Below are 26,748 nucleotides of genomic sequence, written 5' to 3'. Positions count from 1 at the left end.
TTGTGTTCTTATATTTGGTTTGTAGATCTTTGCTATGGGCAGAGCTGGTCAACATGGGCATGGAGAGATGGATATTGGTGGTGCTTACATTAATGTATGAGAATAGTTCCAGCTGTGCTCAGTTAGGCATATTTGGCGCCATGATAGTTCCACTTCAGTCTTGAGGAAAGGGATTACACCAGAGCTGCTCTTTAGCCTGAATCTATTTTATATTCATTTCTTACTTGGAAATGTGTGAGATGGACTTCTAGTGGGATGCCTCCCCCAGGCTAGGATCCTCATGTTGTGAGGCTCTTCTGTACGCTGATGATACAGTTATCATCTCCTAAACCACTTAAATACCTGCGGACACCTAACATATGCATGCTCCCACTCTGGAGGTATATGTCAACCTCTCAAAATCCAAAATTGTTTGGTTGTGGATACGATAAATGGAGAAAGGCATGGTTTATTGAGAGTTTCTAATGTTGGTATGATGATGAATCACACACAATGTCACCTAAAGTATTTTGGCACTGGAGACCTAAATAGCAAATTAAATAGATCTTGAAGATTCTCCTTCAGTAAGCATATCTTGACATAAGCCTCAGACAGAGGTGAAAGGCATTCTGGAGTTGGCTTCCCCCCAATTCCCCCCACCCCCCACACATCTGGTCCGCTTTAAACAAGGTATCTGAAGACCTTTGCTGGACTGCAAAAATCGAGTTGAGGTGTTTATCACCACCAGCATATCTTGTAGAGAAGATTATCCATATTAGTAAGAGTCCCAATGAGTGAGGTTAAGGACCATGAAATAAGTATGTTCTGACGATAAGCCAATTTAAGGGCTTCTTCCCTCGGGGATATAAGCAGATTTCCATAGACTAGGCACTTTTCTCACAGCCACATTTTGATTATTCTGCAGTCTTGCAGCACTGCCTTTGTTATACCAGACCCAGACCTCCATCATATAGTCTCTTATTAAGGAGCTGGACCAGTGGAGAACGGTGCCCGCCAAGCTCTTTGATTAAAGACCTGATCAAATGGTCCACTGTATCAAAGGCTCCAGAAAGATCTAACCGCAAAAGAGCAGCCTTGTGGCTTCCATCATGGATCACATGTAGCTCATCCACAGTGGTCAATAAGAACGCCCTCTGTGTCATGTCAAGGATGCTAATACAAAGCTCATCCACATTGATCAAGAGGACACCCTCTGTGCCATGTCAGGACAGACATTTGCCTATGACCCCTCCACGAACCAAAGATTATCCAGAACTGTAGCTAGCTATGAGGCCACATACGTCTCTATTATCGCAGGCAAGAGGATGATTGATCTGTAGTGTTTTGGAATTGATTTATCTAGGTCAGTCTTTTTGAGAAGGGCGATAACTCCTGTTTGCTGCCCACCTTGGATCGGCGCATATGCCGGCCCAAAGGATATCTGGATTGGCAGGGGCCATAGCTGCAGAATGGACAATGAGTAGGGCTAAGCGGAAGAGCAGCGAATAACATGGTGGAGTTCATTAATAATTATTCTTGTCTTGGAATAGTATCCCAGAGGAATGAGAAATGGATCAACACAGAGCAGGCTTTATTAAATGCATGTCATTTTTTTAATTTTATTTCAGAGCTGTTACCCCAGAAAACTGCATCCATATTACGAGAGCAAGGTTTGCCAGAGTTGCATCAAAGCAGTGTGGTGTGAGAATTAGCCTCCCACCCTTTAGAAGGGGAGCAGAACTAATAGCTGTTGAGTTTTCAGCGCTACACCCTTCTCGGCTATCATAATGGAGTTCAGGCTTCTTCCTCTGTGTGCTTGAATCTAAGCAGCCCTTGTTTATGGGCTGCTGAAATATGTGTGTGGAGACATTTTAAAAATGCAAAATGTGGCTAACAAGATGCCTGATAGTAATGGCTCACCATTTTATTTCTGGTTTACATCCATCTCTAATAAGTGGGTTGGGGTAGGCAAGTTTATGTCTCAGAGCTATACGATCTATAAGATCCAGTCAATTCAGGCTCTGTCAAAAGCACAGATGCAGATGAGCAAAGAGCATACCCACCTTAGAGAATTAAATAGCACACGTTTTTCCTCAATGACTTTTCACAGTGTATGTAGGATTCATCTTTGAAGGGGCGGATGCATTAGTCAGATCTTCTTGCATCATATAAGATCTTCCGTGGGCAGAACTAGGGCTAAATGCATTGCCTCTGGCGGCAAGAATGATGAATTGGTAAGGGGGGGCAGTAACTGCCTTATGCAAATATGGCATCAGGGTTGTCGAAGATCTGATGCATATCCTCTTGCTCTATCCCAATCAAACAGATTACATATGGGAGTCATTTTTCTTTGTATGGATAGGGGAAAGTGTGTTGTTAATGGTCACTGTGGGAAAGTTTCTTAGAGAAGCTTTAACGAAATGTTGGGTATGCAGGGCCAGCTTTTGGCATGGGCAAGCTGGGCACAAACTTTCAGAGGGGTGCATAGAGCTGTCTGCATTGAGGTCATACAAACATTAGCGCACCACTCACTTGGTTCCAGTGATTCATTTTGAAGTGGTTTAATCCTGTATTTATCTGCCACACCCACTATATTTACCCCCCATCAGCGCTCTTCATTGCCTTCCCTTCTTCCTCTCCTCTCTGCTGACACACCAACAACCCACCCTCCAGCACACAACTTGACACCAGCGTGAAAAAGCTAATGTGTGGTAGGAGATGTACTGATTGCTCACTTTGACTATTCCCCAGGCTTCAGATTGCATCTGGAAAATCTTGAGCAGTACCTCTGCACACCAGTAGGTGGTGTCGTTCCTCTCCACGTCAGTGTCAGAAGTGACGTTATGGTGCCCATATTGACACCACTCGTGTGCTGACATCTGTTACTTTTTTCTGTGCCAACTGCTCAGATTTGGAGACCTATCAGTCATTTTTTACTAACTTTGTTCGACCTTTTGTTGTAACTTTCGCTCCCAGTGCTCTAGGAACATGTCCCCTGTAAAACCTTCAGGGTCTGTGTCCGATCTACACTTGGTCTGTCTCTGGTGCTTGGGGTCGGGACACAACCACTGCGCCAAGTGCAAGTTGATGCACCCGAATGCGATTCATGAACGAGCGATAAAGCTCCTGATGGCATGGCAAAAGAAGGGTCCTCGCCGTTCCCGATTTCTTTCCCGTAAAAGATCTTGGGGCTGCTCTTGGAGCCGTTCCTGCTGACGATTGTCTTTCCACTCCAACACCTCCTCATTGCAGTAGGGTAAGTCAAAGAAACACAAGAAAAAGAAGTCAAAGCATTCTTTGATTTCACCCTATCAGTCTTGACCTCCTGCTTCTAGGCTCCTCTTCCACACTCCACCTGCAGAGTTGCCATCAGGCTCACTCTGTGCTACCCCAAGTTTCCTACAAAGTAACAGTGGTCCCTCAAAACAAGACATTATGGCTGTAGTTTATATAGAGATACAATGACCCCTGTGATCATATATCTAAATAGATATAATAATTTATTTTGAATATAGAAAAAAAGAGACATGTATGTAGGACAATTTACAACAGAAAATTTGAGTTAGCAAACTCAGGCATTTGCATATATTGGCTGAGAAACAATTTAGTTATTAGGCCAAAGAACATACATGGTAGTGCCATAGTACATATTAATAGAAAAAAATATAGAATTGTGTCAAGGTGCTGTAAGTCGACGACATTTTGAACCCTTAACAAGATAATTAAATCATCATCATGACATAACAATTGATCCCTGAGAACTAGCTGGTCCCTCATGAAGAAATTGAAAGAAATCCCAGTCGTGAGAATTCCAGCTGGTTCTAAGTCTGCATAATTCACACATGAAAATAACACACACTGCGTTGGCCATCAGTAGCTATTGGTGCCGTAAATGGTGCTGTGGCATGCCTATTTGAAAGTGGCTGGCAATATTGAGTCCGGGGGACCACTCAATCCCGAGAAGGACCGATGAGAACGGGACCGGACTCTATTCCGATGTCTCTCTGAGTTACCTGACACCGGAACGACTTCCGCCCAACTTAAGGATTTGATGACTCCATGTACGCCATCCATGGGTCCATGAGCCACCAACTCCCTCTGGCCCACCTCTGATCCTACAGAGCATAGAGGTGTCCCTACTGGGTTGGTCCTTGGGATCCACTGCAGGATCTGGGTGCCTCCATCCACCCTTGTTCCATTCCACCCAGCCACCCCAGCAGACCTCAATGTCGATGCTGGCACCATTCAAGTCTTGCCATTCCCTGGACTTTCCACCCATTGAGAGGCCCTGAAGGGGTGGGTAGAGGAGGAGGTGGTGCACGATCACTAGAGGAGGACATTGAAGAAGAAAACTGGCATGAGAATCTAAGTGATGCCAGGGGCTTGGATACCTCCACAGACTCTGACATGCTTTTCCCTCTAGGCCAGGCTGAGGAGAAAGGTGGATCTTTTGCCACCATGATGTGCAGGGCAGCAGAAGTCCTTAATCATCGACTATAAGCTATCAAAGTCAAGTCCAATGTCTTGACAAAAATGCTTCAACCTAGGGCAGGCTCGCCTGAGCTCATGCTCCCCTTTAATGAAGCCATCACCGACATGATCATGGGAGCCTGGGCAAAACCCTGCACAGGGGATCTTGTGCAGCAAATGATTTCCCGTCAACATCGTCCTGCCCTGGGAGACCCAGCCTTCATCTCCCAGCACCCCTCCCCTGTGAGCCTGTTGGTGCGCGCCTTAACAGCGAAGGTCAACTCAAACACATTCCCTAGCACCCCACCGAATAGGGAATCTAAAAGGGTGGACACCTTTGGGAAGCGCATATTTTCTTTCACTAGGATTGTCTTGCGTTCAGTGAACACTGCATGCCTCTAGGGATGATATTCCCATGGATTGTAGGAATTGGTTTCACAGCTTCTTCCGATACTGCCTAAGGGGTGTTACTTTTGTGGACAGCAGGGATGCGGTGAAGTCTGCCATCCAATGTGGATTGGACACCACAGACTCCCTGGCTAGAGCCATGGCTTCTATGATGGTGCTGCATCGCCACGCCTGATTAGGGTCCTCTGGGTTCTCAGGGATGTCCAGTCATCACTGATTGACCTGCCCTTCAATGACTCATGCCTGTTTGGTGACAAGTCCTACGCGGTGCTCAAGCACTCTTGCGCTTATTGACCTGGCCACAACTACAGTCCTTTTAAGGGCAGGTTCTTGGAGCCCAAAAAGGATGCAGGAGCCAGTCCCAGCATGCTGCCCTGTCCACCATCCGTCCCCCTGCCGTAGCTCCAAGTCCCTTTAGCGTGCCCTCCATTTAGCACATCCATCTCGACCGCAGAATCAGACACCACTTGCCCCAGTGGTCAGAGATTACAATCTGTCAAGTGGGTGATTCAGATTGGCAGAAGGGGTACACTCTACCATTTGTGGTAACACCTCAGCCTCTCCCAACAGGCCAAGGATGGCTGACTGGGGGCCAGCTCTCCTTATTCCATCTGAAAGTTCATGCTCTTTTGGCCAGAGGAGCGATCAAGAGGGTGCCTGCACCAGAAGTAGGGCATGGTTGTTATTCCTGCCACTTTCTGTTGCTGTAAAAGGACGGATGCCTCAGCCCTACACTAAAACGGTGCCCTCTACACTTCTTTTGGAGGAAAGAGATATTCAAGTACTCATGTTAGCTTAGGTTCTGTTTGCCCTGGATCCCGGAGACTGGATGGTAGCACAGGGCCTGCAGGACACTCAGTTACATATCTCTGTCCGGCCTGCTCACAGGCTATACCTGTGGTTCACGGTGGACCACAAGCATTTCAGGTTTGCTTTTCATGCCTTTGGCCTCATCAGTGCCCCTTAGATGTTCACAAAACTGATTGCTGTACTTGCAACATATCTGCAGTGGTCAGCGGTTCCGGTCTTCCCCTACCTTAACAACTGGCTGTTGAAGGCAGGCTCGCCCCAGGTAATTTAGTTGCCCTCATCCAGACTATGGAGAGCCTTCTGCATTCTTTGGGGTTCACTATCAACATGTCAGAGTCACAACCTCACCCCTTGTCAGACGCTCCTTTTCATCAAAGCTGTTCTGGACACAGTGCACATTTATGCCTATACTCTAGCGCATCGAGACCTTGGGATATTCAGGCTATGATTCCAATCTTTAGGCTCCTATCCTGGATTGCTGTGAGACAGACTCTGAGGCTGTTGGAGCGTATGGCCACCTGTTGGTAAAGCATTCCCGAATTCATATGCAGGCTCTCCAATGGTATCTGAAGTCCCAGTAGGCACAGCAGCAAGGAAATCTTTGCGACATGTTTCAGATATCAGAGGGAACTGGGAAATATCTCCAGTGGTGGCTGACGAACCACGATTGGGTCAGTGAAAGACCCCTCTCCCTTCCCTACCCAGAGTTCACAGTGGTGACAGATGTCACTCCTGGGTTGGGCCAGCCACCTGGGAGAGATGGAGATCAGAGTACTCTGGTCTCCGACGGAGTCTCAGCTCTACATCAATTTGTTGGAGTTGAGGGCTATTCGCTTGGCATTAGAGCCTTCCTTCTGTCCATCAAGAGAAGGCTGGTTCAGGTGTTCACAGAAAACACTTCTGCCATGTGGTATTGCAACAAACAGGGCAAGTGGGCCTGTGGACCCTGTGCCAGGATGCTCTGCACCACCAGACTGACAGGAGCAGAAAGACATTTTCCTGGTCGTTCAGCACCTTGCGGGCTCCCAGAACGCCAAGGCGGCCAAACGCATTCTTTGATACCTCACTGATCATGAAAGGCATCTACATCCGGGGGTGGTGGGCAGTCTCTTCCAAAACTAGGGAGAACCCTGGCTTGAGCTGTTCACCACCACTGAGGACACACAATGCCAGCACTTCTGCAAGCCGGAGTTTCCAAAGTGGCTCCCGCTCGGGTACGCGTTCCTTCTCGAGTTGAACTCAGGACCTCTGTATGTCTTTCCGCCGATACCACTCCTGCCCAGGATTCCCAAGACAAACCAGACTGATTGGGGAAAGAGAGTATGGTATCCCAAACTCCCAAGCATGAGCATTTGTTCTCCGGCTAGGTGGCCTCTTTTGGAGGACCCCCAGTTACAGCAACATGGAAGGGTCTGCATCCAAAGCTGCTCATGCTACACCTTCATGCCTGGAGGTTGAGCAGCGACAGTTGAGGGTTTTCAATCTTCCTCGAAGTGTGATGTCATCTTGGCAGCCAGGTGTCCATCCATTAAAACGGTCTACTTTTGCTGTTGTATATGTTTGTGGCCTGGTGTTCCTCGTGCCATGTGGACACCCTTTCTGCATCTTTGTCAGAGGGTTTGCTGCTCATTCCATCTTTATCACGAAAAGGTCTTGCCATGGGCACTCTTAAGGGTTACATATCAGCTATTTCAGCTTCCCTGCAGCTGCGGGAACAACCGTCCCTGTTCCAGTCACCAGTTAGGACTCATTTTTTGAAAGATTTATGGAATGTATTTCCTCCTACTCCCTTTACGGTGTTCCAGTTGGATCTTAATTTGGTCCCTACTTACCTCATGTGTTCTCCCTTTAAGCCCCTGTGTTGCTGTTCTTTGTAGGTCTTAGCCATCAAAACGGTTTTCCTGGTGGCCATTACATCTGCCAGGAGGGTCAATGAGCTTCAGGCTCTATTGGTTCACCCTCTATACACCAACTTTTCCTGGAGAAGCTGGTCTTGCCTCTTTCCACCTAAGGTGTTCACCCCCTTTCATATTGGTCAAAGCATAACTCTGCGAGCTTTCTATGCTCCGCTTCATCCTTCCAAGGAGGAGAAGAGACTCCATTGTTTGCACCCTAATAGAGCTCTTGCCTTCTGTATTGATTGCACCAAAGCCTATCTGTGGACAGTCAACTCTTCATTGAGGTCACCTGAATGAAGTAAAGCAAGGCAAACGGACCATCTCCCGATGGATAGTACTGTGCTTAGAAATCTGCTACACATTGGTGAAAAAGCAATGCCCTGAGGGATTGCATGCTCACTGCCCAGAGCTAAGGCTGCCACTACTGCTTTAGTGTGAGGGGTCTTTGTCCTGGACATCTGTCAAGCTGCCATGTGGGCGGCTCTTAACATGTTCATTAAGCACCACTGCATGGACAGTCAGGTTCCTTGTGATGGGCATTTCAACCATTCAGCCCTTCAGGACATTTTTGTTTCAGCAAGTTCACAGGCCTGCCTCCAGGGAGGGATTGCTTGGGTATCTAGTCTAAGGTGAGGAATCAACGGTTAGATGTCTCTTTCAGTAGAACAAGTTACTTACCTTTGATAAAGCTTTTTTCTGGTAGAAACTCTTTCTAACCTCAGATTCCTCACTGATCCTCCTTTCCTCATCGCTATGCGAACTGGCATCTTCATCCAGAAGATCCTGCAAGACCCTGCATTCTGGTCCAAACAGAAACATTGGTTATGTTGTTCTGTGTTTTGGTGCGGAAATAGTCATGAAAGAAACTATTGTCAGCGTGCCGGAATGGAGGCTATATGGGCACTGCGACGTTACTTCTGGTGTGGAGCCAAACACCAGCTACCGGCACTCCGTGGTACTGCTCAAGATTTCCCGGTCCAGTCTGACATCTGGGGAATATTCTAAGGTGAGGAATCGGCGGCTAGATAGAGTTTCTACCAAAAAAAGCATTACTGAAGGTAATTTACTTTTCTTTGGTGTTCAGAGCCAGACGCTGCTCTGCCAGGGACTGGCCAGTGAACACAAAAGGGATACCCTGTTACCTCATTTCATTCACCAGCAGCTAGCAAATGCGCCAATTTGTTTTCCAACCAGGAAACTATTGTGGCAAAGGCCAGCTTTGAGGATATGTATACTTTTCATTACTATATAATATGAATTTAGTTGAAAAAAGACAAATTCATATGTAATTTAATGGAATAATCTGATTAATACTGTTTTTGTACCTGTGTCAGATTAAGCGTCTGATTTAGAGTTTACCAGACGGGTGCTCTATCACAAACTTGATGGATATCGAGGCTGCCTTATTACAAGTGCACTAGTATATAATGAACTTGTAATAAGACTTGACTAACTCTTTTCTTTCTAAAATCATTTCACCTCCTTCACCTTTCCTCTCCTTCTTGTTTCCTTTAACCCACCCTTCTCCTCTTCCACCTGCTTCATTCCTTTCCTTTTTTTCTTCACTTCCTCATTTATTTCCTGGTTGCCTCCTCCCCTCATTTTCATGCTTCCTCGCCTTCCTTCCTTCAACTCTTCTTCATTTCTTCTTTCCTCACCCCTCTCAGTCCTTCTGTGTCTTCCTCCCTGTGATGTTTTTCTCCTTTTCCACCAATTAGTCTATCTGTGTACTTCCCTTTATTCTTCCCCTGTTTCCTCCCTCTACATATGCTGCCATGCTACCCCTCCTTCCATTTGTCTAACTGCCCATCTAGCTACCCATATCCCATTCTTGTTCCCTTGCTCCATTAACCACGTGTTACTTCCCCTCTTTCTTTCATTTTGTCTCTACTCCTTCCTTTTCTCCTTGCTCTTCATTCATTTCCTTAGTTTAGTCCCCATCCTAATCCTTATGTTGTCTCCTAACCCCATCTTTCCACCATTAGTCCATTTTGGTCTCCTTCCTCAGCCCACTCTTGAGTTTCTTGTCCTCCAATCCTTCCACCCTTATTCTTTTCATGTTTAGCCCTTCTGCTCATCCTTGTTTTGCTTGTTCCATCCATTCTTCCATCTTTCCTCCTAACACTTTGTTGCTCACCCCCCACTATGTTTCGTCTTTCCTATCCTTCCACTCCAATAATTCTTTCTTCCCTCCCCATCTTCTGTTCTTCGACTCGCTCTCCCTTCCTCCCTTCTATCCTTTCTCTTTTATTCTTCGCCCCATGCCCATGTATTTTTTCTTCACTTCTCACTCTATTCTTCTCCCTACCCCCATCCTTCTCCCACTCAAGGCCCAGTACACGAACATCTGATGGCTGATACTTTTCTCCTTCCACAGATGCCGGAGGAGCAGGCCTTCTGTGTGCTTGTGAAGATCATGTATGACTATGGTTTGCGGGATCATTACAGGAACAACTTTGAGGACCTTCACTGCAAGTTCTTCCAACTGGAGAGGCTGATGCAGGTAAGACCTAATCCATTCATATGTGAGGGGCGTATGAGGGGCGTATGGTGGCTCCTTCCAATTTAAAAAAACGTGCAACCACTCCGCCAATAGCAACGCTGCCACAGCTAAACAATAACATCCACAGGAGTTGTTCCAAAAACCCTAACCCTATGCCAGTGGCACCTCCACCTACCAGAACACCACATTCTTCCATTCTACCATTCAGACCACTGTCTAAAATCCAGCCTGTGAGAAGTTAGCCTGGCATATGATGTCCACTAGTTCTAGTGGGCATCTTGCACCAGTCTAATCGACCCTTATTGATGGTGGTTGTAAAGTCAACCTTATAGAAAGCTGTCCTAGGGGTAGCAGTGACAAGCAGTCTTCAGGCTAAGACTTCAGAGAGCGAATTAAGCAAGTTGTTTTTACCAATTATAATCCCTTGAGTACCAAATGAAAGCACACCACACAAGGTATATATCAAATGTATATGTATTTATTCTAAACACAACCCCTCTACACTCTTTATGAGGTCAGAGGTTAAAGTACAATACAAGTTACTTAATTGGCATACGATAAGTTGAACAGTATACTTTTTGCCCTAGGGGCCTCACAAACCATATACTAAAATAGTGGTATAAGAACCACTTGAGAATTAGAAAGCAGGCCTGGGGCCTTAGGAATTGGTGGGGCTACTCAACAACCAAAGGTTAGGAAGTAGGAGCCGCGTGCAGTGACTAAACACAGCCGCGGGTTACCATTGACTTTCTATGAGAAACAAACAAGTTGCAAATTTACAATTTAAGGACACTTCTAAATAAACTACGATGAAACCCTTTTGGACTTCGACACTAGGAGGGCCAATACCCTCGAGACTACCAGAGTACTCGTGTTACCTCACCCACGGAAGCCGGGTGCATAGGTCTCTTTTGGTGTCTGGTTTCGTCGTCGATTTCAATGAAGATCTGCAAAGAAGTGCTGCAGGCGACCAGAGGAAAAGTGTCCGGGTGGATCCAAGGGTGGATCGAAGATCTGTAGAACCTGTAGAACAGAAGGGACAGAGTCAGGGTCACTTGCCAGTGACCAGGGCGGCGATAGGAAGATGCCACCAGATGTCGGGTGATTTCAGGTGAGGAGGTTAGGCTTGTCTCTTCAGCCACGAGGACCAGGAGGCATCGACGATGACCAGGAGCTGGATTCGAGCTGTCCCACAGAAGATCTAGTTGACTGCGGTGTCGGAATCCGGATTGGACCCAACAAGCCTTTGCAAACGCAACCCACGCAGGACATCGAGATGGGCTTCGGTGCAGACCAGCAAGGTCTGAGGAACTTCTTTGCAGGGAAGTTGGAGCAAGCCTGGAGCAACCAGGAAAGCAAGTTAGATTCAAGGAAAAGTCTTCGGGGGGCTCACTAGCCAACAGGCAAGGAACCGCGAAGATGCGTCAATCTGAAATGCAAAAGCGGGGCCCACGGGACACTCCTAGAGTGGGGGCCTCTGAGCTTCGGTACAATTGGTGCTCGGGCCTGGGGCTTCAAGCACCCCAATGCACAACTTCGACATACCTCGTGAAGTAGGTGCAGCTTGCAAAATGCAGGGTGTCCAGGAGTTCCGGTCCCACATCTCTCGTGTCCTGTCTGGTGAGGTGCCAGCACCTTCTTGGACAGGAAACCTATTGTCCAGGCCTCCCCTGCCGGAGTTTCGTCCAGCAGCAGGAGGGCAGGCTCGTGTCTGTGGCAGCAGCATCCATTTTGTGATGCTGAGGCTCTGTTTAACTTTAACAGGGTAAACCAGTAACTACATGTCTTCTCCCTCTAGAAGGGTTGAATACTACCCCCGCCGCCAGAACTGGCGGGGTGGGGGAGTATTCAAAAGTGTTTGACACCTTACACGACATGTTTTGATAAAGCCAAACCAAAGTTAGCTTTAACCGCGAGGATTATAATGCACTTAAGAGTATATGGTATGGCTATATCATAGAACAGCTATAAGGAGATGGTTCCGAAAGGTGCAGAGGGGCTCAGCTCATGCTAGGGCACCCTCTCACATAAAACCAAGCACTCTGCCTCCAGGATTGTTAAGGCCTGCCATAGGAGTGACTTATAGGTGTATATGTGTCTATATGTATATATAGATATAGGTATACTATAGCTAAGTAAGGGGTGATTACACCACCTTACCCAGGCTGTGTGAACAGACCTGTGGTGTCAGTTTGGAAGGCAAACCAGGAGTGGCATAATACATGCTGCAGCCCCTGGTAGGCCTACAGTGCGCCTATTCCTTTGGTACCTTGGGTACACTATACAGGGGCTCACAAGGGTGACCCAGTAACCAATCTGGTATGTACCTAAAGTACATGTATCAATATAGAGAGAGAACAGCGGGGCTGTGGGCCTGATTAGCAGGTCCACAGCCCCACTAAAGTAAAAAACCAGAGAATCACAGCAAAAAGTGGGGGTAACCATAGGAGGCAGACCCTACTCTCCTACACAACCCCCGCCTCAAAACGCAGGGACATTAAACTAACCCTGACCAGTTGAGTCTTCATGTTCTAAGTGGAAATATCTGGAGGGTCCATCTGCATTGGCATGGTTACTCCCAGGTCTGTGTTCCACTGTAAAGTCCATCCCCTGTAGGGAAATGGACCACCTGAGCAGATTTGGATTTTAACCCTTCATCTGCTTTAGTCACAAGAGGGGCTTATGGTCTGTCTGAACTTTGAAGTGAGTACCAAACAAGTATGGCCTCAGCTTCTTCATGGCCCAAACCACAGCAAAGACCTCCCTCTCAATAGCTGACCAACATTTCTCTCTAGGGGTCAGCCTTTTGCTAATAAAACCTACTGGCTGGTTTTGACCATCTTTATTCATTTGTGATAGCACAGCCCCTACCCCCAACTCAGAAACATCTGTTTGAACAATGAATTCTATGGAGTAGCCTGGACTTTGCAGAATTGGTGCAGTGCACATGGCCTGCTTCAGGTCATCAAATGCCTTTTGACAGCTGACTGTCCACTGAACTTTCTTAGGCATGTTCTTGGAAGTTGAGTCATTAAGGGGTGTCACTATGGAACCATACCCCTTGACAAATTTCCTGTAATACCCAGTCAGGCCCAAGAAAGCTCTGACCTGAGTATGGGTGGTTGGTGCAGTCCAGTCCATTATGGTCTGGATTTTGCTCTGCAATGGTTAAACCTGGCCTCCACCTACAAGGTGACCCAGGTATACAACCTGACACTGCCCTATCTGAAACTTGGTAGCCTTGATCGTTAGGCCTGCCTTTTGCAGGGACTCCAAAAACATTTTTCAGGTGACCTTCCCAGGTGGGGGCTAAAGAGAGCAATATCATCTAGGTAAGCTGCACAATAGTCAACCAGGCCTGACAGGACTTGGTTCACCAACCTTTGAAATGTGGGAGGTGCATTTTTCAGACCAAAGGGCATTACCACAAATTGATAATGTCCACAAGGGGTTGCAAATGCTGTCTTTTGCTTTGCATCAGCAGCTAGTGTGATCTGCCAGTAGCCAGCTGTCAGGTCAAATGTGTTCAGAAACTTGGCAGATGCTAATCTTTCTATGAGCTCATCTGCCCTGGGGATTGGATGGACATCTGTCCTAGTGACAGCATTGAGACCTCTGTAGTCCACACAAAACCTCATCTCTTACCATCTTGGGTGTGAGATTTAGGCACGAGGACTACTGGACTGGCCCAAGGGCTCTCTGAGGGTTCAATAACTCCCAATTCCAACATCTTCTAGACTTCTGTCCTGATACAGTTCCTGACATGATCAGGTTGCTTTTAAATCTTACTGTTAACAGGCAGACTGTCCCCAGTGTCCACTTCATGAGCGCACCAGGTAGTCTGACTTTGAGTCAGTGAAAACATATGTCTGTAGGCCTGCAGATCGTGTCTGCAGTCCTGCTGCTGTTGGTCAGTGAGGCTGCCTGCCAAGGCTACACCATCAACTGAACCATCATCAGGGTTCTGGTGAGAGCAGGTCTGGGAGAGGGTCACTCTCTTCCTCCTGTCCCTCATCAGTAGCCATGAGCAAGCCCATGTTTGCCCTGTCAACATATGGCTTTAGTCTGTTGACATGAAGCACCCTGTCGGGGCTCCTGGGAGTTCCAAGATCAACCAAATAGGTTACTTCTCCCTTCTGTTCAACAATAGTGTGGGGTCCATTTCACTTGTCCTGGAGAGCTACTGGGGCCACAGGCTCCAACACCCACACTTTCTGTCCTGGCTGGTAAACAGTCAGTACAGCTTTTTGGTCATGCCAGGCCTTTTGCAATTCCTGACTTGCTTCAATGTTTTTGGATGCCTTTTTCATGTACTCTGCCATCTGGGAGCGGAGACCAAGTACATAGTCCACAATGTCTTGTTTGGGAAGTTTGAGAGGTAACTCCCATCCTTCCTTCACCAGACAAAGGGGTCCTCTTACAGGATGCCCAAACAGAAGATCAAAAGGGCTGTAGCCAACCCCCTTCTGTGGGACCTCTCTGTAGGCAAATAAAGGCAGGGCAGTAGGATGTCCCATCTCTGCCTGAGCTTTTCAGGGAGACCCTTAATCATGCCCTTTAAGGTCTTGTTGAATCTCTCAACTAGACCATTGCATTGTGGGTGATAGGGTGTGGTGAACTTATAGTTCACTCCACTCTCCTTCCACATTGCAATTAGGTAACTAGACATGAACTTTGCACCTCTGTCTGATACAACCTCCTTAGGGAAACCCACTCTTGAGAAAACTCCCAGGAGGGCTCTTGCCACAACAGGTGCCCTACTGGTCCTAAGATGAATAGCTTCTGGGTATCTGGTGGCATGATCCACTAACACCAGAATAAACCTGTGCCCAGAGGCTGTTTGGGGATCCATTGGTCTAACAATGGCCATCCCTACTCTTTCAAAGGGAACCCCCACCACAGATAGTGGTATAAGGTGGGCCTTTGTAGTGCCACCTGATTTGCCACTGGCTTGGCAGGTGACACAGGAGCGACACAACTCCTTGGTGTCTTCTGACATGTGGGGCCAGTGAAAGTGAGGGACAAGCCTGTCCCAAGTCTTGTTCTGGCCAAGATGTCCTGCAAGGGGAATATCATGGGCTAGTGTCAAAAGGAAGCCCCTGAATGCCAAAGGTATGACCAACCTCCTGGAAGCACCAGGCTTGGGGTCTCTAGCCTCTGAATACAGGAGCCCTTCATCCCAGGAAGCCTTATGGGTTCCACTAGCATTCCCTGCAGCCTCAGCAGCAGCTTGCTGTCTGAGGGGTTCAAGAGAAGGGCAGTCCAACTGCGCCTGCCTCAGATCTGCCCTGGTTGGTCCCCCTGTCCCAAGAAACTCGACCTGATCAGGCACAAGCTCTTCTAGGACAGTTCCTTCTTCAGGCTCACAATCAGCTTCCTCAGAAACCCAATCCTCATCCTGAGGCAGAGGGAAAGGCACAGCTTTAACCCTACTGCTCCTTTTCCTGGTAGGCACTGGTCCATTATTCCATAATCCAGTGCCTGATCAGTGTTGCAATTTTTGACCTATGACCTAGTCACAGCAATCACATGTGCTGAGATACCTAGCATTTCTGCATGTGTCCTATACTCCACTTCAGACCAGGCTGAAGTCTCTAGGTCATTGCCAAGCAAACATTCTACAGGGAGGTCTGAGCTAACAACAACCTTCTTAAGGCCAGTTACCCCTCCCCAGAAGAAATTAACAACTGCCATATCATGTGTGGTAATGACATTGCTAGCATTGGTCACTAGGTAATTTTCACCTAGTATGAACTGTCCAGGGTCCACAAAGCTGGGTGTCACCATTGTGTCACTAGCACATGTGTCCCTGTAGGGCTGAGCCAATTTATCATTAATCAAAGGAGTTTGTACTTGCCCAAGTTATTGGGACTCACAGTAGAGGACATGGCTATGTCCCCATCACAGATCAAAACAGCTTGAGTTGGTACTCTGACTAGGCCAGAGTCCATCTCAGTTCCCAGGGTTAACCCTTCTACACCCTTTTGTTGAGAACCACCACTTGGAGCTGGACTAGGGGGAACAGTTGCCTTAGGGGCATTGGTGGCTGGAGCTGTCTCCTTTTTGGTGCAATCACTGGTCCAGTGAGTATTACTTTTACAAACTTTGCACCATGGTTTCTTTTGGCCTTCTTTCTTTTTAGATTGTTGCGACCCCCCCCCCCCCCACTCCTCCCCCATTAGAAGCTTTTTGGGGAACTTGAGAGGACTTCTGGTCTTTTGCTTTCTCCCCACCCTTTTGGTCTGGCTTCTTCTGGTCACCCCCTTGGTTCTGTACCTTCTGCCTCACCCTGGTTCTGACCCATTTGTCTGCCCTCTTACCCAATGCTTGTGGAGAGGTCAAATCAGAGTCAACCAGGTGTTGATGCAATAGCTGGTTCTAACAGTTATTAAGAATCTGTTCTCTCATTATAAGGTTATACAATCCTGTATAGTCACTTACTTTACTGCCTAGTAACCAACCTTCCAGATCCTTAGCAGCACAATCTACAAAATCTGTCCAGTCCTGAGTCTGTGTCTTCTGGGTGTTTCTGAACAGCAACCTGTACTGCTCAGTGGTTATGCCAAACCCATCTATCAGAGCACTCTTTGGGACTGTGTAGTTGTCAGCATCCTCTTCTCTAACAGTGAGGAGCTTGTCTCTTCCTTTGTCTGCAAAGGAGAGCCTGTACTTTGCAGGCCCTCTCCAAAGCAGTTATCCATTTATGGATGTCATCCCCAATCTGATAGGGAGGGACAATCTTGTTCAGGTTTCTATGGTCATGAGACCTTTCCCTACCACTAGGGATATTGCTGCCTCCAGTGGGCTCTAGCCCACACAATCTTTTCTCTCTTTCAAGAGCTAGGGTCTCTTTGGCCAGGGCAACTTCCTGCCTTCTGATCCTAAGATTGACTTCTGTCATTCTTGCTTCATGCCGTCTTCTCTGAGGGGATGTTCTCACTCTCCTCCTGTGAGATGAGGCAGTTGACCCTATTGATGAACCAGAATGGTGAGATTCACCTGAGTTACATCTCTGTCTTCTGGGTCCACCAGTAGGCCTACCTGGGGGGATGAAAGAGTGACCCTCATGGCCATCTCCATCTCCAGTTAGTCCTGTTTCTCCCAGGTCTGGGTTATCACCCAGTGCCTGGTCTTCATCCTCATCCTCTTCAGAGTCCTGGTGGGGAGCCCCACTAGGATCCTCCTCTGATGATGGATGACCCCCCTCCCCACTACCTCGGGTATCTGGATCTGATGCTTTTGCTAAGTCATCTGCCACCAGTATATCTATGAGGTGCTGGGTGGTTGGACTCTGTCCTTGCCTTAACTTCCTTGTGACACATAATCCTCTCAAATTTAGGAATGAGAAGGTGTCATACTTAGATGTCTGCACTTGGCTGACATCTGGCAGAGAGGCACTAGCTCCTGCTCTTAAGGACATGCATAGTGAGGTGAGGTGAGGTGTGGTGTGTGCACTACCTACACTACTTGTTTTCCTACTAGAACCGCTCTAGAAGTTGTAGTCAGGGTGTGCTAAGCCCTTACCACCTCAACTGCTAAGTTCAGTAGAACTTATGTATTATAAGACTTGATTCATTTGTATCTACAGGTACCTTGATGTGATTTTTCAAATGATATTCTCAAGATTATTTGGTAAAAGAATGCAAGCTCTTATCCCATCCGCTGCACACCAATGTGAGAAGTTAGCCTGGCATATGATGTCCACTAGTTCTAGTGGGCACCTGGCACCAGTCTAATCGACCCTTATTGATGGTGGTTGTAAAGACAACCTTATAGAAAGCTATCCTAGGGGTAGTAGTGACGAGCAGTCTTCAGGCTAAGACTTCAGAGAGCAAATTAAGCGAGTTGTTTTACCAATTATAATCCTTTGAGTACCAAATGAAAGCACACCACACAAGGTATATATCAAATATATATGTATTTATTCTAAACACAACCCCTCTGCACTTTTTATGAGGTCAGAGGTAAAAGTACAATACAAGTTACTTAATTGGCATACGATAAGTTGCACAGTATACGTTTTGCCCCAGCGGCCTCACAAACCATATACTAAAATAGTGGTATAAGAATGAGAATTAGAAAGCAGGCCTGGGGCCTGTGGAATCGCTGGGGCTACTCTAAACAACCAAAGGTTAGGAAGTAGGAGGCCCACGGGAGCCGCGTTCAGTGACTAAACACAGCCGCGGGTTACCATTGACTTTCTATGAAATACGAACAAGTTGCAAATTTACAATTTAAGGACACTTCTAAATAAACTACGATGGAACCCTTTTGGACGTAGACACTAGGAGGGCCAATACCCTCGAGACTACCAGAGTACTCGTGTTACCTCACCCACGAAAGCCGGGTGCATAGGTCTCTTTTGGTGTCAGGTTTTGTTGTCTATTTCAATGGAGATCTGCAAAGAAATGCTGCAGGCGACCAGAGGAAAAGTGTCATGGTGGATCCAAGGGTGGATCAAAGATCTGTAGAACCTGAAAGCAGAAGGGACAGAGTCTGGGTCACTTGCCAGTGACCAGGGCGGCGATAGGAAGATGCCACCAGATGTAGAGGGATTTCAGGTGAGGAGGTGAAGCTTGTCTCTTCAGCCACGAGGACCAGGAGGCATCGACGACGACCAGGAGCTGGATTCGAACTGTCCCATGAAGGATCTAGTTGACTGCGGTGTCGGTATCCGGATTGGACCCAACAAGCCTTGGCAAACGCACCCCACGCAGGACGTTGAGATGGGCTTAGATTCAAAGAAAAGTCTTTGGGGGGCTCACTGGCCAATGGGCAAGGAACCGCAAAGACGCGTCGAGCTGAAATGCAAAAGCGGGGCCCACGGGACACTCGTGGAGTGGGGGCCTCTGAGCTTCAGTGCAATTGGTGCTCGGGTCTGGGGCTTCAAGCACCCCAATGCACTACTTTGAGATACCTCGTGAAGTAGGTGCAGCTTGAAAAATGCCAGATGTCCAGGAGTTCCGGTCCCACATCTCTCGTGTCCGCCACTGGTCTCAGCTTTGCTGTGAGCGAAGGTCGGGGTCAGAGATATTTGGAAGTCCGCGTCCTGTGTCGCAGATTCTTCAGGATCCGGCGGGAGCCTCGAAAATGTAGACCGGCAAAGTTGCTGTTGGTGCCTGTTTGAACAGTGTGGTCACTCCTTGACCACAAGGGAGATATCTTTCGTCTTCCAGTCGAAATGGAATGTCAAAGGTCCAGGATATATGTTTCAGAGTTTCGTCCAGGGTAATCTAAAGTCCTAGGGACTGGGTTCCAATACTTATACTAAGGTTAGGGACTGGACTACCTTTAAGGTCCCTCCTATGGGTAGACCTGGGAAGGGGTGGTTGCACCCCTTTTCCTTTGTCCAGTTTCGCGCCAGAGCTGGGGCAGAGTGCCCCAGCAACCGTTTTGAACTGGGAAATGCATGGAGCACCTAGTGTGCCCCAGGCAGTGTCTGGAAAGCATTCACTGAATGCAGCCCTCCCAGCCCCAATACACAAAAGCCTGTCTGGGGAGGTTCCAGCACCTCCTTGGACAGGCAACCTATTGTCCAGGCCTCCCCTGCCGGAGTTTCGTCCAGCAGCAGGAGGGCAGACTCGTGTCTGTGGCAGCAGCTTCCATTTTGTGATGCTGAATCTCTGTTTAACTTTAACGGGTAAACCAGTAACTACATGTCTTCTCCCTCTAGAAGAGTGGAATGCTACCCCCGCCGCCAGAACTGGCGGGGGATAGTATTCCAAAGTGTTTGACACCTTACACAACATGTTTTGATAAAGTCAAACCAAAGTTAGCATTAACCGCGAGGATTATAATGCACTTAAGAGTATATGGTATGGCTATATCATAGAACAGCTATAAGGAGATGGTACCGAAAGCTGCATAGGGGCTCAGCTCATTATAGGGAACCCTCTCACATAAAACCAATCACGCTGCCTCCAGAATTGTTAAGGACTGCGATAGGAGTGACTTATAGGTGTATATCCATATACATATCCATACTAATATAATAAAGAGAGAGCCCAAACCTTTGAGGCAGGTAATCTCAGGAACCACAGCACCAATCACAACACCCAATATAGTGGTGGAAAGGGCAGTTGCAGCAGAAGGACAATGGCTAGGCAGACGCCCACCATATACATTTAAAAGGTAAAAGAACTGTGCCAGCAAAGTAGTCCCTTGTGGGCGTGTCTGCGTTGTGCTGTGGGTATGTGCTGGGGGCGTGAGAAACGCTGGGGGCGTGTGGTACGTTCTGCCCTTCATGCCATGTCTCATATCGTGTGCTAATCCCACCCTGCTCCCTTTAAATACCCCTGCACCCCATAATCATAACCCACCCTTACTCCATAAAATACCCCAACACCCTTACACACTGACCCATCTTAACCCTATATATATACTCTGTACCCCAAAACCCAAACCTATCCCTAAACCCTAAAAATACCCCTGTACCCCAAAACCCAAACCTAGCCCTGAACCCTATAAATACCCCTGTACCTCAAAACCCAAATCTACCCCTGAACCCTAAAAATACCCCTGTACCCCAAACCCCAAACCTAGCCCTGAACCCTAAAAATACCACTGCACCCCAAAACCCAAACCTACCCCTGAACCCTAAAATACCCCTTTACCCCAAAACCCAAACCTAGCCCTGAACCCTTAAAATACCCCTGTACCCCAAAACCCAAACCTAGCCCTGAACCCTAAACATAACCCTGTACCCCAAAACCCAAACCTACCCCTGAACCCTAAAATACCCCTGTACCCCAAAACCCAAACCTAGCCCTGGACCCGAAAAATACATCTGTACCCCAAACCCAGCCCTGAACCCTTAAAATACCCCTGTACCCCAAAACCCAAACCTACCCCTGAACCCTAAAAATACCCCTACACCCCAAAACCCAAACCTAGCCCTGAACCCTAAAAATACCCCTGTACCCCAAAACCCATACCTATCCCTAAACCTTAAAACTATACATGTACCCCATAACCCAAAACTATATCTGAACCCTTAAAATACCTAAACACCCCAAAACATATACCTCAGTACCCCAAAACATATACCCCTATACCCATACTTACCTTATCCAAACATAAAACATGCTTTTACCATTCATGCATTTACAACGAATTTCGTTGTAAATGTATGCGTGGTAAAAGCATATAAAGTGTAATGCCATGCGTTATAATGGCATTGCGGAGTCATGGTACTTTCGTAATGAAAGTATGCGGAGTGATGGTATGAGGAAAGAAAGTTGCGGAATAATGGGTGTTTACCCTCCTCCGGTAAGTACATTGGTGGCACGGCGGCCCACATCTCCAGCAACATACTTTCACCACCCATTTGAAAAATTCACAGGTCTCTCTCATTGATGGCCAGCACCGACATACACTTTTAGACACACCTCCTGCCACAAGTTCTAGAATTGCGAACTTTAGAGCTGGGGAGCTACGTTCGAATCTCGGCATAAGCTCAACATCCTGTGATTCCAGGCAAATCGCTTTGTCTCCCCGTGCCTACCACAAATGAATGTGTTCTTCTGTAATGTAAATTGTGCTCATGCCATGTTGTTGAGTTCGCGCTATATATTATTGCAAGGAAAAATAAAGTAGGGAAACTCGAGTTCACACACTACTGAACGCGCACTCTTAAGTGCATCAGCAGTGCACTGTGAATCGGAGCGTTTAACAGGCCTGTCACAGATAAGAAATGCTATCAAAACGAAATCCTACAAAACAATATACAACTGGCTGGCAGCAATTTATACCCGGACAACGTCGGGACGGGCTGCTAGTGTGTCTATATGTATATATAGATATAGGTATACTACATCTAAGTAAGGGGTGAATTACACCACCTTACCCAGGCTGTGTGAACAGACCTGTGGTGTCAGTTTGGAAGGCAAACCAGGGGTGGCATAATACATGCTGCAGCCCCTGGTAGTCCTAGGGTGCACCTATGCCCTTAGTACCTAGGGTACACTATACAGGGGCTCACAAGGGTGACCCTGTAACCAATCTGGTAGGTACCTAAAGTACATGGTATCAATTTAAAGAGAGAACAGCTGGGCTGTGGGCCTGATTAGCCGGTCCACTGCCCCACTAAAGTAGAAAAACCATAGAATCACAGCAAAAAGTGGGGGTAACCATAGGAAGCAGACCCTACTCTCCTACACCCTTTTCCTATGATGCCACTTTTGGCTTCACCTCTAATTTGAACTGCCATCTTGGTGCCATTCCACTAATCACAGCATCTCCTGTGGTTGTGCCACTACTCACAACACCCTTTACAGCTATCCCACCAGTAGGCAACCATATGTGGTCATTGTACCAATCAGAGCACTTCCTGCAGCTCTGTTCCAATCACAATAGTATAATAGTCTTGTGTAGAGATTGTCAGTTTGTGCAAAGGTTGCGTTCGATGTGTAGTAAGCGATTACCGAATATATATTTTTCCTAGATTTTAAAGTCATTTGGTATTGCCCGATCACATACTTTTAGCAAATCCTCAATACTACTTTGGAAAGCCTGTAAGTATGAGTGTTAACATCGCAACCATAAATGCAGAAAAATTGTATCTTCAAGTTACTCCCCGTTTAACAAAGCTGGGTTCTGCAACATAGCTATCAATGCAAGGTATTACCCCATGTGTACAGAGGAATTCTAAATGGGGACCTCTATGCATGATCAAGTGCTATTCACAGGATGCTACCACAGTAATTGCAATACGGAGTGTCTATCCAGCTTTGCCATTGCTCTATCAATCACAACACCGGGTGAACGACCCATCCACTGAGATCACAGTCCAAATCACTGATTGGGCTGTATGATCATCCTCTGCAACTACATTACCAAACACACTAGTCACAGCAGTGGATAACAATTCAGTCGCTGAGACAACTCAACCACTACTAGATGTACGACTCAGCTTCTGTGATTGTTCTACCAAACAAAACATTGGATGTATTATCCAGCCTCTGAGATCGCAGTACCACTCGCAGAGCCGCCATCCAGCCCCTGGGTCTACTCCACCAATGGTAATGGTGGGTGTATGCTCCAGCCGCTGGTCAAGCACAACACCGGATCTGTGATCCAGCCCTTAAGTCCGGTATGGCTAATCACACAATTGGATATATTAGCAAGCAGCCAACCCACCAATCAGAACACTAGATTTATGACAACGGTCGCCAGGCTGCTCTGCCAATCACAACATTGGATGTACTGGTATGTAATTGTAGTTTTCAGGTGCTACTTGACTTCCCTGCATAACAGCAGTTTCAGCATAATCTGGAAAAAAGGCGGAAGACAGGCTACAACCACGGTGGCCTTTGCTGGCGTTGACCAAGTGGTTGGCCCTTGGAAGGTAGGAGTCCATGGCTTAAAATGGCTCTAGTTCAATGACACTCATCCGTGCACAAAATGAAGAACTTTTTGAGCATTAATGGAATGATTGTGAAAGCTCTATTATAAATTTACAACTATGTTGACAGTGTGACATAAGTGCAAGCCCACTAGAGGGCAGCAAACAAAGGAAAAAATAGCTAAAGTGACTACAAGTACCAGAATGCTTTGTAAGCCAATCCAATGAATTGGAGTCAATCAGACGGCTACAACTGATAAAATGGCATATTTACAAGTGGTCATGACAATCAAAAGAGGAGTTCCAGCTTTTTATTCATGATCAAAGTCAATGGGGATCGAAACGCGTTGGGAACACAGCTGCTGATGCTGCTGGAAGTATTAAAATGAGACGGTTATCCCAATCGAGAGTGCGACTCTATTTTCTGTTTGAGGCAATATTATAATGGGTTGGCCCTGCTTTATGAGTGCGCACCATCACAAAAAGCAAACTGCCCAGCAATTGGATCAAACATCTAATTCTATTTTTCAAGGAATTTGCTGCCGCTGCTGATAATTGTGGTTACCAGTGAGTCCTTTTTGCACAAAAAGAAACATTTTGTGAGCATTAATGGAGCGACTGGGGAAGCTACATTATAAACTTACAACAATGTTGACAGTGTGACAAAAGTACAAATCCATTGAAGGGCGGCAAAGGAAGGAAAAAATGGCTAAAGTGACTACTAGTACCAGAATGCTTGGAAACAAAACTCAATGAATGGGTACCCACGGAGTGCTGCAGCCAATAAAATTGCATATTTGCCAGTGGTCATGGCAAGCAAGTGAAATTACATTACCCGTGACAGAGTCAATGGAGACTGAAACTCATTGGGAACACAGCTGCTGATGTTGGAAGCAATAAATTGAGTGTGTTATCGCAGTCGAGAGTTTGGCTCAATTTTCTCTTGGAGACTTTATATACATTTGCAAGAAAATTGAATTCATTAAGAGCAAAAGAGAGGATGAACATCATAGAGCTGCGTGAGAATGCACCCAGTGACATTGAGGTCAGCTCAGACCCGACAACTTCAGCAAACGAAGCCCCTAGAGAGAAACTGGATCTTCAAGGGGAGATGAGGCTACTCAGAATGGCCACGCCACAGTGTGGCAGAGGCAGGGGATGCTGTGGCACAAAACTAGGAGGGGTAAAAGGAAATGCAAAGACAAAATCTACAAAGGATTAATGATTCTGGGGACAACTGATGCTATTCAATGCCCCAATACCAGAGTGATGAATATCGCTAAAACAACACTCACTGAAAATCAGGAAAGAATTTAGAACTTTGGACTAAGAGCCTTATCACGAGATTGGTGGTCCAACCATCGTAGGACAGCATCCGTAACCGCCAGCAGGCCACGGCACTGATGGTCTAAAGGCAGCCGTATTACGAGTCGACCACAGGGCTAGTGGTGTGAAGATGGGGGCCTTGCAGCGGTGGTGAGTACTGTTGCCAAATATATTGATGCCTGAGTGTGCATTTTGACTGCATCTGTGTTGAATGTACACATATGCATGATATATGTGGGACAATACCATATACCCATCACCGGGTTTGGCCCCTATGTGGGCAGTCCTTGCAATGAGTATATGGTATGAAAAATACTCACATGTAGATTGCTACAAACAGGGTCATAATCCTCAGGGTGAAGATCCTGCTGTGAAGGGGGGACCTCGAGAAAGGGTACCATGCTGGAATATGCCTTGAAGAAGGAGAAAGGGGTGAATAGGCACCCCAAATTCTTCGTCGTCGCCACCATGAAACAGGCTGTTGGACCATCGTGGTCTGCTCGTGGAACAGACAATTCATAATACGCACTGCGGTGCAGCTTCCCTATACTGCCCTATGGCGACTGCCTTCCCCGATTGTGAACCTGGAGGTTGGCGTTCTGCAGGCGGTCTCGGCGGTCCAGCAGCGGTCTTCGCAATGTTAATCTATCCAACTCATAATACAGCAGTTGGACCACCGAGCTCCGATACGGCGGTCTGTGGGAACGCCAAACTCATTATAAGGCCCTTAGTTTTTGGCCCACTATGAGCTCTGACTTTGTTAATTTGCATATAGAAACATACAAATTTGTAAGAAAATGTTAACTCCATCGCTGCTCATGGTTTTCCCCCCCGGTGCTGGGATCCCATATTTACCATTGTTCATGACGAGCTCAGCTCGTCATGAGTGTATGGAGGTGGACATCATGACGAGCTGAGCTCGTCATGAGCGTCCAAGGAGTTAAATGCCATGAAAGCCCCCCCGGCACCAAAGAGTTAATGAGGACTCCAATGACACCAACTCTATGTTTACAATTGGGAACATCCCATAACTTTTGGCCATCAATGAACTTGGGAATAGGAGGGAGAGTGATATATACTTTGAGACTGATTCGAATAACACCTCGATGGCAGTTACAACAGCAGTCGTGGCCCGTGCAGATAAGAGCAGTGGGGTCGGGCGGGGGGTATTTTGACAGACAACGACAAGGGAAAATTAATTATTTATTTAATTTTCCCTCGTGGTCATCTGTCGAAACCCACCCCCACCCGGCCCCACTGCCCTACAGCTCTTACTACCTACACGGGCTGCAGCTGTACAACAGATGAGCTTCACACAGACACACAGTGCCAGTCATCTTAAACCTTCCAGCAAATTTTGTCCACAGTTACCTTGTGGCAATCTTATTGACACATTTCATAAACTGGTAGTGGACGATATCAACAAACTACGCCCCTCTTCTAGGAAGAGATGTGGAAGTACAGAGAAACCATGGGGACACAATCTATGTGCTGAACTTCATGTCCATCTATAGATCTTTTTAGATAGGTGATGATCATCGGAAAACAGCAGACTGAGATACTGCCCCGAGGTTTAGCTTACCGCCAGTCCTTTGTTAGGAACTTTTTAATATCATGAATTGTTGTCATTATCAGAATCCAGGGTAATTCCTCGTGGACTTAGTTATGTTAGCATATTATTGGTTGATATATGTTTTTAATGTTGCAGTTATGCCCGGGGTGAGTGGTATATGGCAACATCCTTTGGCAAAAGCACTTTGAGATTGTACTGTAGAGCCTACTGAAATAGCAGATGACATGTACCATTATACTAAAGAAAGCTGATTGACATGTGGGGATGACCCAATCTACCTCCTTTTCAGTTTGACTATTACACTTTAGCTCGAAATCACTTTGAAATCTGTGGCTTTACCTCTATGCCGACATTGCATTTTTTAACCTGATCTTTGAACATCTTGCCCCTTTTTCTCATATTTATACTTTTACAGTATTTATCTATGATATTGCATCCT

The 26,748-nt window shown here is 46.8% G+C and overlaps 1 protein-coding gene across 1 annotated transcript in view; it reads left to right on the top strand.

The window, feature by feature from the left end:
- The window catches only part of LOC147747918 (rab GTPase-activating protein 1-like), a 1,062,456-nt gene that overhangs the window by 962,252 nt on the left and 73,456 nt on the right, over positions 1-26,748 (top strand). The window contains exon 18 of the mRNA XM_086926396.1: positions 9,943-10,068. Coding sequence (XP_086782522.1) covers positions 9,943-10,068 — 126 coding nt within the window. The remainder of the gene's footprint in view (positions 1-9,942; positions 10,069-26,748) is intronic.

This window comes from Lissotriton vulgaris, chromosome 1_1 (assembly GCF_964263255.1).
Source record: "Lissotriton vulgaris chromosome 1_1, aLisVul1.2, whole genome shotgun sequence".
Classification (NCBI taxonomy): Eukaryota; Metazoa; Chordata; class Amphibia; order Caudata; family Salamandridae; genus Lissotriton; species Lissotriton vulgaris.
This window is presented reverse-complemented; position numbering and strand designations above follow the sequence as displayed.